General features: G+C 37.0%; 2 protein-coding genes across 5 annotated transcripts in view; one reads left to right on the forward strand and one right to left on the reverse strand.

The window, feature by feature from the left end:
- Positions 1–1,767: 1,767 nt before the first annotated feature.
- Positions 1,768–9,118, reverse strand: LOC132173862 (PPR superfamily protein). 4 transcript variants are annotated; one of them, XM_059585512.2, is made up of 7 exons: positions 9,039–9,118; positions 8,772–8,874; positions 7,711–8,036; positions 6,319–7,214; positions 3,601–4,883; positions 2,906–3,420; positions 1,768–2,059 (listed from the first exon to the last, which is right to left on the reverse strand). In XM_059585512.2, the coding sequence occupies exons 4-5, from the start codon at positions 6,968–6,970 to the stop codon at positions 3,790–3,792; spliced, it is 1,746 nt and encodes a 581-aa protein (XP_059441495.2). In that variant the 5' UTR covers positions 6,971–7,214; positions 7,711–8,036; positions 8,772–8,874; positions 9,039–9,118; the 3' UTR covers positions 1,768–2,059; positions 2,906–3,420; positions 3,601–3,789. The 4 variants fall into 4 exon arrangements, with proteins under 4 accessions (XP_059441495.2, XP_059441496.2, XP_059441494.2 ...); XM_059585513.2 differs by lacking the exon at positions 7,711–8,036 and having other exon boundaries at positions 3,305–3,420; XM_059585511.2 differs by lacking the exon at positions 7,711–8,036.
- Positions 9,119–12,904: 3,786 nt separating this feature from the next.
- Positions 12,905–14,980, forward strand: part of LOC132173861 (ARM repeat superfamily protein) — a 29,052-nt gene continuing 26,976 nt past the window's right edge. The window contains exons 1-4 of the mRNA XM_059585510.2: positions 12,905–13,041; positions 13,175–13,297; positions 13,472–13,629; positions 14,648–14,692. Of these exons, the coding sequence (XP_059441493.2) occupies positions 12,973–13,041; positions 13,175–13,297; positions 13,472–13,629; positions 14,648–14,692 (395 nt within the window). The 5' untranslated portion in view covers positions 12,905–12,972. The remainder of the gene's footprint in view (positions 13,042–13,174; positions 13,298–13,471; positions 13,630–14,647; positions 14,693–14,980) is intronic.

Raw genomic sequence — 14,980 nt, forward strand, 5'->3', positions numbered from 1 at the left:
ATATCCGGGTAACCCGACACGACCCGCTTAACCCGTTTAGAATAATCGGGTCATATGGGGTAGACACGACCCGACAAGACTCGTGCGCTAAATAGGTAACACGACCTGACACAACCCGACCCGTTAAAAAAAACTTAATTAAAATTGGAAAAAATAATTTAATAAAGGGATCTTTTGGGCTAAAGGACTAGTTAAATTTATCATAACTGTCTAAGTAGTTGCATTCTTCAACAAAAAGTTTTTTAAAAAATAATGTTTTAATATATAGACCCACATCGACATAGGGTTTTTTTTATAAAAAAATAAAAAATAAATGGGTCTGACAGGTCACCCGAGATCCGACTGAACCGCCAGACGCATTTATTAAACGTATATGGCGAGTCGACCCGCCAGACACGAATTTAATCGTGTCTTAATCGGGTAGACTCGATTAAGACCCGAACCCGGTAAGTCCAAACCCAATACCTGTTAACTTTGTGTCGGGTTCGCGGGTCGTGTCAAAATTGCCAGCCCTAGCTCATGCTTTTCAGGGTGGTCTTGAGCCACCCAATCTGGCGGGGCTTGGCCACACAACTATCTTTGTGTTTGTCGAGGTTCTCACGCAGCCACCCTTATGATTTTTTTTCTTTTTTAATTTTTAATTTGTTCTTAAATTTTTTACTAGTAGGGCTTCGCATCTAGTTGGGTTTTTCAAAAGGTTTAATTACTTTTTTAGTATTTGTCGCAAGGATCCTTATCAAATGACCACCTTGGTTTTCAAAAGCATCGTAGATTGTACCTATCTTGAGCCTAAGTACGAAGATTGTACTTCCATCCATAACTATAACAGAGAAATATGCCAACGCCACTAAAAATGTGACATATGTCCCATACACCAAGTAAGTTGTCCTACTCGACAACTTTGAGCTGGAATATAATTGTTGAGAAATTAGTTTTCTCTTCTGTCCCTCCTTTCTTCTCTCTCCCCCCTTTCTAGGCTTTTTCTTGGCATATTTCTCCCTCTTTCTAGGCTTTCTTTTATCTCTCTTCTTTCTCTCGTCTTCTCCTCCTCTCATTGGGCTTGTTTCTCTCTTCTTTCTCTCGTCTTCTCCCTCTCTTCTTAGTCTCTTTCTCTAAGCTTTCTCCTCAAGTGCTTTTGTCCTACACCAGCTACTAAATGATTATTCTTCTTCTTCATTGTGATGCTGACTAAGGTTTAGAGGTATCAAAACCTTAGCCTACATGTGAGAATTGAATTTGGAGAAAGATGAATAAAATCAGCCCCATCAAATCAAATATCCTAGCCAACATCAGGTGTGGCTCTTATGCCTGATGAGGAAATTTTTGGTTTGTATTATCTTGGATTTTATAAATGATTATAAAAAACTTTGAATGCAACTTGACTAGTCACTTTAGAGTAATAAGCACATATGTGACTAACATCATGAGCGAAACTGTGTATTAGTTTGAGAGGACTAATGTCCCCCCAAAATTTTAAAATTATCCCTAAAATTTATGATTTTTTTATGAAATATCCCCAAAATTAAATTTTATCCCCAGATTTTGAATATTTTTTTTTAATATATATATATATATATAATAAGTCTCTAAGTCAACCTCCAAAATTAAAAACTGCTTAAATTTTTTTTTCGAAAATTTCCTCCGAGTCACCATTTCACCCACTTTAAAATATTAAAATTATTTATTAATTTAATTTTAAATTTTAAATATAAAAATTATAAAAAATAAAAAATAAGAAATAAGAAATAAGAAATCAATGTCATTTTATTAGATCCCAAAACTTCTTCATCCGAGTAATCGGCATCATCATCATCCGGAACTGAAGCTACGCTCTCAGCATCGTCGTCTTCGTCGTCCAGGACTCCAGGTAGGGAGTAACCAGACTATGTTGTGCCAGAAAGCCAGAGTTGAACTTGAGAGGAGGCAAACTAGGGGAAGACATAACAGTATCACTATTGTATTTGTATGCTAGTAGAGATTTTGGAAATGGGTCGGCAGCAATTTTCTCGGTAAGAGGAGATCGTACTTGTTGAGATTCTTCCACTTGTAAATCTGATCCCTGCAGGGTAAAGAAACATTCTTTAAAGGGGTCCATTTAAAAAAAGAAAAAGAAAGAAAAATTAAAAGCGAAGAATAGGCAAACAAGAAAAGTTTGAAACTGGGAAAGAGACCAAGATGCTTCCTTATACGAATTTTTTTTTTGATAAGTGCTTCCTTATACGAATTAAAAGTGAAAAATTGGTTTCTGACTCTTGGTTGGTTCTTGAGGAAAAAAACCGAAAACTCAAAACATACGAAAAATAGCAAATTGTAGAGAAAGGTCCTCAAAATGAAAACCAGATTAGACTCGTATATAGAACAGAAAGAACGGGGACAAGATCAAAGACCAAGAAATCGATTTCTTGAAAAAGATACAAGAAATTACAGTACAACTGTACAAGTACCTGTTTGATCCAGTTGATCGCGCTTTCACCCAGAAATTGCAGGTGTTAATTGGAAGACCCACACCATGGGGTAAAAAAAAACCTGTAGTACATTACCCAAAGAAAGTTTTAGGGTATTTTCCAGAAAGTTGTAGCATACAGTCGAACAAGGTTCAGCTTTATCCATAAAAGGTAAAATACGACTCGGCACACTAGAAAAGATTGAGATTCATGTGCATGCGGTGGCAGCCGTGGAAGATTGAGATTCATGACGAAAGTGGGGCATAATTACCAAAACTTGACATATCTAGAAAATAAAAACAAAGTGGGATGGTTTTGCACAGAGAATTAGGAGGAAAAAGAGAAACAGAGAGAGAGAGAGATTGATGATCCGGAATCTGAAATAAACTTAAATTTCAAGTATCATCTAAGCATGATACTGGTTATAAACAAATAAATCACAATGGACAAAGTTATCTTACTGTTTAAGAAAAGATACTTTTAATAATTATAATCCAACACCATGACTATGGCAAGCATAATAGTGGCACAGTATATCTTCCAAGTGTAATTCTCTTGTAAGGTAGGGTACTAGTCTCAGATTTCCTTTTAGTAGTTGCATTTCTTCCACTTTCTGTCCCGACTTCTCACGACCTTTTCCCTCTTCAAGTGTATTTTACGAAAGGGCAAAATTCAGAAAACATCATTTAAGAACATAAAAGGGTCTTCAAAAGATCTATAAAAAAAGCATAAAATCCTGGACTGCATCAGTACTAAATTCCTCAACTTCAAATAGTCGGTTGAGTTAGCGAAAAGGGGTAAAAGCTGGATCTGACCTGTGAGATCTTATGCAGAATTCAGACACCAAATGTGAGCCTAACCTTGGAATGCAGATAAAAATATGACACTGTCAAGCCTTGAAGTTGCTCAATGCTCCAAGCCCCTTTGCGGTCATATATTTTCCACAATATTATACTTCAAGCATGAGAATGCATAACTGAAAACTTTTAAGTGTGAGATTTCAAATATTCATATATGCAGATAAAACCTTGGAATGCATAACTGAAATTGAACACCCAGATTTGATATTTTCATAAAAAATGACACATTTTTAGCACTTAAACACAGTTTTTGCTCATTTTGAACATGATGCTAAGGAGGAAGCACACGAACGTACCTGAATGTAAAGGAGCATGGGAACAGAAGGCTGTGAACCAGGAATACATGTCATCAATGGACCACAAGACTGTGCAAGCACTCTCTCATACTGTTCTACAGCCTTAGCATATGAATCGTCTGGTCAGCAGGATATTTTATAAGTTTTACGCTCTCCCCAAGAAGTAAAAAGTAGGACAGTTCTGCACTTTCAACTAGGCTGCAAATGTGTGATTTCCTTCTTCGTAGATTGTAGAAGGCTACATCCTGGATCCTTTTTTAAACCTCTCTCTTTTATCAAATTCCACATCTTGGAGACATTGTCCCATTCGCCATGTGCAGCATATATGCTTGCTAAAACAACATAGTTAACTGAATTCTTGGGATCCATATTAAGAAGATTAATGGCTGCTATTTCCCCAATAGATAAATTACCATAGGTGCTAGATGCCCCAAGAATGGCACCCCAAATTGAAGCATTAGGTTTCATTTTCATCTCACATAGCAAATTATAAGCTTCTTCTAACTGGCCTCCACGTGCAAAGAGATCTATCATACAGGAAAAATGCTCCGCTTTAGGCAAAATATTGTACTTGTTGACCATACTATTGAAGCATTCTGATCCTTCACCAGTCATTCCACTATGGCTACAGGCAAAGAGAAGAGACAAGAATGTAACATCATTTGGCCTTAGCCCTTCATGTTCCATCTCCTTATATAGTGCAATCGCCTTATGGCCAAAGCCATGTTTCCCATATCCTGCAATCAACGATGTCCAAGAAATGACATTTTTCTCCTCCATCTCCTCAAAAGCACGTTTAGAATCTTCAATTTCTCCACATTTTGCATACATATCAATGAGAGCATTTCCCATGGCCACATCATAACAGGGTTGAACTTTTAAAGCAAAAGCATGGATTTGTCTTCCGAAACTTAATGATGCTATGTTGGCACATATATTAATCATGGAGCAAAATATAACTTCATCCATTTCCATGTGCATTTGAAATATTTCTTTGAAGAGATCCAGCGCATCTTTACTATGGTTACGTTTGCGTGCACATCCAACTATCAGTGAAGTGCAAGATATAATATCTTTTGCTGGCATACTCTTGTATAAATCGTAAGCACTTCCTACCCTTCCACATTTTGCATAAGAATCAATTAATGATCCAGTTAAAGCATTATGTGATCCAAAACCCAATCGGATGATTAAGCCATGTGTCTGGTTGAGCTTCATGAGACCACTGCAAGCAGCACAGGCTCTCAAGACGCTTCCCAAGGTGAAGCCATCAGGAATGAATCCTATTGAAGTTTAGTATTGCAACAAAGGCATTGAAATAAAGATAACAAAACATACAACAAAAATAATATAACAGAGTACGCAACAAGAGAAAATTCTCCCAAAGAAACTTAATGAAAAAATAAAGGCTTTCATGCTGGAACAGATGTTGATTACGATATGATCTTTGTGATATATTTAGGCTCGACATGGTCAAATACCCTTATTAGAGGAAATATTCATTAAAATATGGATGCAGTTCTCTAGGCTTTGAATCCCATTCTTCTCAATAGGCAACATCCAGCAGCGAGTTATTATTCATGGTAAACTTAAACTTAGGTAATAAAAGATACTAACCAATTATAGACTATTTCAGTGTGAAATAGTGTTTTGCAAATAATTATGGGTCAGAATTAGAGTATCAGAGAAGAATAAGGCATCAATAGACTAGCAATTTTTGGCAAAAATAACATTGCAATGAACTTACTGCATACAAAGACAATGGCTTTGTAGTTTTACTTAATCATGTCGCAAATGCAAGTACCCATATTTCCGATTTTTGTGTTAGAAAAAGGAGGGGGGGGGGGGGGGGGGGTGGGGCAACAAAAACAGTGAATGCCTTTCTATCCAACCAATTTGGTGATGCTGAAGTGTTACAAGAAAGAAACAAAATTTTCCTACTTGAACATGAATGCGAGCAAGAGTAGAGATTTTTAGAGATGACTCACATGCCTTCTATCCAACCAATTTGGTGATGCTGATGTGTTACAAAAAAGAAAAAAATTTCCTACTTGAATATGAATGTGAACAAAATTAGAGATTTTAGAGATGATGATGATGAGAGAGAGAGATAGAGACGAGTTTTTCAAAACAAAAGATGTCTTCCTGAACATAAACTTTTTCTTTCTTTTCTTCAAAATGGACTACAGAGGATGCCAAGCCCAGTAACTGACGTAGAGAGAGAGACTGATGTAGAGAGAGAGAGAGAGAGACAGAGAGAGAGAGAGAGATGAGTTTTTCAAAACAAAAGATGTCTTCCTGAATATAAACCTTTTCTTTCTTTTCTTCAAAATGGACTACAGAGGATGTCAAGCCCATTAACTGATGTCTAATTAATGAATTTTCAATTTTTTTCAATATCTTTTGATCCATGCATTCAATGATGTGTTGTTAGAAATCTTATGGTTCATCCGAATTTAATCAAGATATCTCTTCAAAGCACCCTTCAACTAGTCTTCATCAGCTTGAATTTCTCAAAGCAAATTATTCGGTTCATTGTGTTCTTGATCAGATTCCAATAGATAATACGCTACAGTCTTTTGATATGTGTCTACTTTGGCAATTAAGAAATCTGTGAATATAGCACGTAAGTAAAATTCTCAAAATCAAAGACAAACATAGAGAAGAACAAGATAACAAGAGCAATGAAATCTACAAGTTTAAGGAAAATGTTGATACCTTCTCTCATCATTGAACGAAACATTCGAAATGAATCATCAGCAAATCCTTGAACAGCATATCCACCAATCATCACATTCCAAGAAACCACATCCCTCTTTGACATTGTCTCAAACCAAAATCGTGCATCCTCCATTTTCCCGCATTTCGCATGCAAGTCAACCAATGCACTCTGAACAAACAAATTCTCCACAAACCTACCCTTCTGAATGCATCCATGTACTTGCATCCCCACTTCCAACCACCTCATACTAGTACACGCCCTCAACGCACTCCCATAGGTAAACTGATTGCCCTTAACACCTGCCCGACGCATTTCCAATAACATTATCAAAGCATTTTTATAATGCCCATTTTGTGAAAACCCAGAAATCATCGCAGTCCAGGACACTACACTTCTCTCATGCATTTTATTGAACAGGTTACGAGCTGCATCCATGAGACCGAACTTCGCATAAAAGATTATCAGTCTTGTATTTAAGTGGACGTTTGAATCAAACCCACTTGTTATTAGTTTGTTGTGAATCAAACGACCGGCTTTTTCAGCCTTCCCATCCATGCAAAGCTGCAACATTTTCATGTACATAGAATAGTCCGAGTGCAAAAAAGGGTTTGAGAAAATGGGTTTTAGAGCTTCCTGTAATTTTCCCATGGTACAATATAGTGATCGGGTCTATTATATAGTCTAATGTCAATTATGGCCCAAGATGCTTAATGGTTCATAAAGTTAGGCCCTAACTAAATTGTCAGGCCTAAAAACAAAACCAAATTCTCTATAGGAGCTTCTTCTGTTAAGACGGTACACCTCCTTTTTTAGAGCTAAATTTTCCCAGCATATGTTCTAAAAGCATTCTTGTTTTCACCTGCCCTACTTCACATGAGAAGTAACTATTGAACTGCATGAAAAAGAGGAAAAAATACATTAGTGTTAAACTTAAAAATATTATGATTGAAAATTTTCAGGTCATCAATAGGCATTTAACTATTCTAATAACAAAGCATCTGAAACATAGGTATGTATGCAATAGCAACCGTGTAAAATAAGTACTTAAGAAGTAATTACATAAAGTAGTTGGAAGAATAATAGTATGGAGGTGGGCCGATATCTTCATATAATTAACTAGAATTCTTTGTGGTTTTAACTTTATAGTTAATAAATCCTAAAAATGGCATTTGATGATGGTTTTCCGACTGAAGAGACTTGGTTCAAGAATTATGTCGAACACGTAACGTGCATAGAAGATATCATGCAATTTCTTTGTTATTAACCATAGTTTACCCACTGTTTTGAGGGAGGAGGATCCTCTCCAAGCATATGTTCTAAAATGGAGAGCAGCCGGTTCCTTATCTTAAGATGGGCAAATGGGTTTTGAAGAGGATTAAATGATTTACCTATTTCACATAACCGCTGCCAATTCTAGGGTGGAGTTTCTCGTTTGTAAATTTTGACACAGCTTTCCTCTACTTCTTGAACCAAAGTATAAGCGCTTTTGGAATTTTCTCTAAAACTCGGTAGACTTTGAGGTGCTCGTTCTCGTCGAGAAACAGGTTCTGAGGCTTGAGGTCCTCTGTGTGAGGTGGAAAAATACAAGAAAAATACACTGTAACTGCTTGCCTTCACTTCTTATCAATGGGCGTGGTCCAAATTGGTGAGGATTCAAAATTTGTCTCTTGAAAGCAAACGACGTCAAGCGGGTGAAAGTACACTCACATAAAAACTAAATTTGAGGAGAAATTAAATTTAGAGAACAACTTTTAAAATAAGTGAAATATCAAACTCTCTATACTTTTTTCTACCTTAGTTAAATATTATTATTATTTTATTAATTTTAAACCAATCAAGAAAGAAGGATAAAAATCATAAAAAATTATTGAATTTTAATTTTTTCGCTCTTCCTCAGTGAGAAAGGGATCGTCATGCACATATTATATTTATATACTCTATGGCAGAAAAGTATAAGGTACAAGAAGATAACTACAAGCAGAACCGTAATGCAGCAAGAACAGTGCTATATAGTATAAAGGTACAAGCAGATAACTCCATGGCAGAAAAACTTGGGGTTAACCGGGTTGTCATCTTTTTCAAAAAAAAATAAAAAAATCGTATATAAGAAAGAAGAACAACTTTCGCCTGATGACAACAAATAAACAGGACCCAAAAAAATTCAAAAGAAAACGAACAAACAAATAGAAACAAAGGAACTGAAAAGAAGAAATGTTTCCACATCAAAGAATCGAACTGAAAATAAGCATCCCACTTCTTAAACAAACCCACCAATGCTTAAATACACAAAAAAAAAAAAAAAAAACAGTCCAATGGAGTAGCCCCGCAATCACATAACACCACAAACTTAACACAGAACACCCCAATACAGAATCAGAATCTAAGCAATTTGGTCTTATTTTGATTCGAAATCGTCAACAAAAAATAAAAAGAAGCAATTGGGACGTACCTTTGAGCGATCGGCTTTCACGAAGAGGGAGAGAAAGTTATGGAAATCCCTCATACAGTCAAACTCAAAAACGGAGTGGAAAACCCTCAAACTCATACTCAATCTACAAACAATCAAACCAAAATCTATCACAATCAAGCTAAACTCGTCACTCTCAGCCTCACCAATATCTATCTCGCCTACAAGAAGGGGAAACAGGAGAGGGGATGTGGTCTGCCGAGAGCGAGAGCGAGAGAGAAAGAGAAAGAGAAAGGGAGAGGAGCTTACCGTGGTCTGCCGAGAGAGCGAGATGCGATCTGCCGAGAGAGAGAGACAGAGAGCTGGAGAGGAATAACCGAATAAGAGAGAGTTGGTGAGGTGGGAAGAAGAGGCTGAGATGGTGAAAAAAAAAAACACAAAAAAAAAGGGGGGAAGAAGGATCCGGTTCAATCATAGGTCTCCGGTTAAGGGACACGATGGCCCTTTCCTAGGTCCTAGACTCCTAGTGCCATCATACTGCCACATGTCATACTTCAAAAATATTATTATTTTATTATTTAATGTTTTAACAAAAAAAACAAAAATTAAAATAATAAAATTATGTAATAATTTTTTTTTTTTTTTTAATTTTTGATACGGCCCACAAACCACCCCCAAGGATTACTGTTTGGCCTGAAGGTGGTTTCAGCTACTCCAAGCCACCGGTCTAGAAAGAAAAAAATATAAGTTTAGCCTTTGAAGGTGGCCAAAGCCACCCCGAACTAGCCCCGATCACCCCAGACCAAACGATGGCCCTTGGGGTGGTTCGGCCACCCCCAAGGGCCATATATATATATATTATTTTAGTTTTTATTTATTTTAAAAAAAATTTAAAAAAAAATTATTATATATAAATGGGTGGGATATGTGGCATGAAGATCGCCCTAAGATTTTTTCTAGGGAGGGCCATCCTGGCCATTAACTGGAGACCTTTCCAGTCTAACAGGATTGAGAGAGGATCCTTGTTCGGGGAAGAAGAGGTTGCTGAGAGAGTGAGAGAGATAGCGGGAGAACGACCAAAAAAAAAAAAAAGAAGAGAAAGTAGGCAAAATATCCATTTTGCATTTTATTTTATTCTAATTCAATGGGGAAGTTTTTTACAAATTTGATTAGCTATTTTAAATAAAAGCGTCATTTAATTACTCTATTGTGAATGCTTTCACAATGGCTTAGCTATTTCTTGCATTTGTGAACAATTCATCACTACATGTAATGGGCTCTATTCACACATTCATTTCATTAATATACTATTTATCTTCCACATCTTTTTTTTTCCCAAAATTTTCTCATACTATTTATCTCTCCACATATCTTTTTTTCCCAAAAGATCTTTAGAAAGAATACAATCCTTATAAAAAAATAAAATTGAAATGATATAGATAAAAAAAAATTAAAAAAAAAAAAAAAAAAAAAGATAATCAGATGCATAATGTCTTTTAAAACTCAATAGCTAAACTAGATAAAATGGGTTTTGATTAGCCATTTTGTATAAAATTATACAAAGATCAATGTGAATACTCTTGGTGCTATTAAGGGTCTGTTTGGTAACCGGGTTCACCCAAACACTGTTTGGGTGCTAACTATTCGTACACTTTGACCATGGATTTTGAACTTTGGAATTGACCATCTTGCCCTCCAACCCATTTCTTCTTTCTCTCGTCATTTCTTTGTCGCTTTCAAGAGCCAGTTCACATCGCCCAGTGCAAAGCAGCCCGAGGCATCAGCAAAAGGGACCTGAAAACCTGAGGCATCGGCAAAAGGGACCATCGGAGGGGAGACAAAAGCGTTGGCGGTGGGTGGGCCCGAAACGCTACGGCGGAGAGGAGAAGAGGAAGCAGGGGTGGTGGGGAGGGAGAGCTTGGAGAAGCCACGGAGGGTGAGGTCGTCTGGCTCGAAGAAGAGCCTCTTGGGATTGGGTTCGGAGCGGGAGGGGTCAGGGTGTAGTGGGTCTTGGAAAGAGGAAGACGACGAGGGAGAGCGCCATTTCATGGGGTTGGAGCCAGAGCAGCCGCAAGTGGTGTAGGGTTGGTGGTTGTTGGAGTTGAAGCTGTTGAGACAGAGCAAGGTGAAAGGGCGGCTCCACCGAGTCTTGGAGGTCCTCTAGGTTCGGTTGCATCACTTCTTGATTGTTATTGCTATTGGGATCACTCATTTCCGGTAATCTTTCATTCTTTCTTTCTTATTGTTTCCTCTTGAGCTCTCTCGCTCTATCTTTCTTATGCACTTATGCGTAGGCCTCTCTTGTTCCACAAAATGAGGGAAAATTCAAATTCTGATTTTGGAGGGGGCATCAAGCATGGCGTGGTTTTTATGGCCGTGAAATCAACACCTGAAAATCATATCAGACCATGAAATGCAGGGATAAAAATTCGATCAGACCATCTCTCATCTCTTGGCGTCATGGGTTGGAGAAATGGGCTACAAAACCAAGCCCTCATCTCTCTTGAATTCCATTTCCACATTGAACGTCATAGCCATGGCTTGATGGAAGTGCTTCTTCTACAGAGAGAGCGGTGGAAAACAAAAGAAAGAAAGTGAAAGGCTAATAGGGTAATTTTACATCAAGTTCAGCCATCTCATTTTATTAAAGGCACATATACCGAGACTCTACAGTGTCTAAGCAACCCTCACCACATTTGCCAAACACCACCTAAATGAATGTTTTCAAGAGTTTTATTAGATTTTTAGGCAACTAACATTTTGCCTAAATGGACGTCGTGGGTTGCTACTTTGAATTTGGTCTATTAAGTTTTTTAACAACAAATATGCTATGATTTTTTTAACGTGCAAGGGTGAAAAGTCAGTTACTGCTAGTAGTTATTGGCTAAAACCGCTAATTGTAACCACTTAAGCGGTTAGCGAATTTAAAATATACTAACTACCTCTGCTAACTGCTTAGGCGGTTAACCAACAATTAGCGATTAATAGAGTTTAAAAGAAAAAAAAAAAATGTCGTTTCTATGGTAATTCGATAATATCATATGACATACGACATCATTTATAGATTTTTATATATATTTAAAATTTTAAACACAAAAATGATATTGTTTCATGTATATATATAGGTTTTTTTGTTTGTTTGTTTGTTTTTTTTTTTTTTTTTTTAATTCAAAAAATGTTGGAAGAGGGATGCCAATTGTAGCTATCCTATTTGGAAGTGACCATAGTAGTGCCAACCTTTTGGGTGCTGCTCATGAGAGGCTTAGACGGTGGGAACCGCAGACGCTCTCTCAAGACCGACTGAGCGAGAGCTTAACACTTGCCCCACCAAGATATCAATGAGGCTTAAGGTGGCTAACACTAATAGGTTAATAGATTCCTATTATGGGAGTTGAACTCAGGCCCTAGTGCATGCCCAACCTCATCGAGATTCCTTTGAGACCATTGAACTACCACCCTTGGTGATATATATATATAGGCGGTTAGCGGTTTTGAAAAAAAGCCTAAAACCGCTAACTGTAATCGTTTAAGCAGTTAACAATTTTTCCTAACCATCTTAAAAATGGTTAGCGATTAGTGGGTTATTAACCGCTCACTTTTTCACCTATTACGGGGAACAGAATCCTCTCCAATCCATTATGAACTGGAGAATATCCAGTTCATGGTTAGGATTTATTCTCAGAAATCCTATGGCCACAAATGTGACACATATCCCACTAATAAGGGGTTCTTTTTTCTTATTTTTTTATTAATTTAAAATAATATTTTATTATTATTTTTATTAGTGGGATATGTGTCCCATTTGCGGCTATAGGATTTCTGAAAAGAAATCTTAACCATAAACTGAATATTCTTCAGTCCATAATGAATTGGAGATGATCCTGTTCCCTATTACGGGCCTAGTGGCCGGTTTCCTATTCAAAATTATCCGAAAAAATTTGTGCATCAAACCAACCAGTCCGACCCGAAATCAACCCGGTCCAGTCCCTCCAACCGACTCAACCCTACAAGCTCCACAAGTAAGCCAAACGTTTTAGGCCGCTTTGGTTTGTGGAATAAGCCCTTGGATTGGACTAGCTATACCTAGCTAGTCCAATCCAAGGGCCTATCGGTACTTCCTTCTCACTCCTCTTACGTACCACCGCGCTACCTCCCTCTCCCGCTCTCAGGAAGAAGAAGAAGAGGAGCTTCTTGTGAGGACTTCGCCACCCTTGCGAGGTTGAGTTGAGCCAAACCTTAAGCAATGGCGACGCCATCGCATGCACAGGCGGTGAAGTCCCTAAACAAAGCCCCGGGCCGCCGCCGTTTTGTTGTAAGCCCTTAAACCCTAAACCCCTAGAGACCAAAAACCGTAGTCAATTTGAACGACAAATTTTCTATCTTGCCGGAAACATTAGTGTAAAATATATAATCGATTACTCTTTTTTTTTTGGTTTTCCTTCCAGTTCAAGACGTTCTCCCAGAGGGTAGAAGAGATTGATATCGATGTCTTCCGGAGCCTCGACAAAGTGAAGGCTGAGCCCTCAGAGGGGTCCTCCTTTTTCCGGGATTGCCTCATAGAATGGAGGGTATGCATAAGTTTAAGTTAACCGCGAAATCAAATCAGTGTTATCGTTGTTATAGGAAATTCAATCAGTTTCTGATTTTTTGTTAATGTTTGTTTTTTGTTTCTTATGCTTTCTCTTTTTATTTTTTATTTTTCTTTCTTGATGCTTAATTTTGAGTTGTACTGTGACGGGCAGGAATTGAATACTGCGGAGGATTTCATTTCGTTTTACGAGGAAATGTTGCCCTTGGTACAAACATTACCATTGATTTTATTGCACAAGGAATTAATATTATCGAAACTTCTCTCTAGATTACAAATGAAAGCAAGGCTATCGCTTGAGCCTATTCTTAGGTATGCTACTCTAACAGCTTTTCAGATATTTGTGTGTAATATGATTGGATGATAAACTTGTATTGAAGCTTGTGTTGTTTGTTCAACGTTTCTGTTTCAATCAATTTGTTTTTACTTGCATGTAGTATGATGTCGATGGTGTTTTTTTATTTTATTTTTCATTGGGCACATTTGAATGGAAATTAATTTAAAAATAAGTGAGATTCGCTGATTTCTGGCTCTGCAGGCTGAGTAGTTTGGTTCTTAAATTTACAAATTCGTTGCTTGATTATCCCAGTACTAATATCACGATGTCACAGAAATTGATTAGAAGTGGGTCAGAGTGAGTGATGTGATACTTCTATGATGTAGTTGTGGTAATCAATGTCAAAAATTTTTCTTTTTGTTTCTTTTTAATTTTTTAATTTTTAATTTTTATTATTATTATTTTTTATGTGGATGTCTGAATACTGACTAATTTTTTTAATTGAATATGGGTTGTAAACCTGATGCAGATCTTTGCAAGCAGTAGCTGATATTGTAATAAATGCATGTTAAGGTTTTAGAGTTTCAAACTAACTAAGGTTTCACTTCATTCATGGGGATACTCAAGGAGGAGTTGTAAACATTTCCTCTGGAAATTTGATCTAATAAAGTATTATGGTTGTTCAATAACAACTATGAGTTGTAACCCATTAGTAATTTCCGAAGTAAAGTATCTGGATATTAGAATGCCTCATAAATTTGTTTTTTGATTGGTAAGTTACACACGCACTCGGTGGGATTTGAACCCACGACCTCACCCTCCACCTTGCTACAAAGGGAGGAAGTACCATTTGAGCTAAAGCTCATTGGTAGAAAGCCTCATAAATTGCTAACCACTTCTAAGATAAATGATCAAAACAGATTCCGGTTTGTGTGTGAAACCCTTTCAACTTGTTCGTTTTCTTTTATTTTCTTTCTTTGTTTATTTATGAGTTGTTTATGTGTGTTTCCTTAACTTCATGCATGTTGAGAGGTTTAAGTTTTGTTTTTGCAGGTTAATTGCAGCTTTATCTAGAGATCTCTTGGTCGATTTTGTTCCGTGAGTTCTTTTCTTTTTGGATTTAATTTATCTCATAGGCTTTTTTTTTGGGTCATTGGCTAGGCTTGGGGGAGATTGCTGCTTTGTTGTTTACCATTTGTTACATGTTAAAATTTTATATAAGAAGGTAGCCTAGATTGGGGGTTGAAAACGCCTCACCCCTTCCCCCCCACCTTTTTTTTTATATAATTTTTTTTTTTTTTTTTTTTTTTTTAAATAAAATTTTTCATTGTCAGACACATATTTACATGCATTTATGGCTTGTTTCTTGTGTATTGGGGTCTTTTG

The sequence above is a fragment of the Corylus avellana genome, chromosome 3 (genome assembly GCF_965113065.1).
Source record: "Corylus avellana chromosome 3, dhCorAvel1.hap1.2, whole genome shotgun sequence".
Lineage (NCBI taxonomy): Eukaryota > Viridiplantae > Streptophyta > Magnoliopsida > Fagales > Betulaceae > Corylus > Corylus avellana.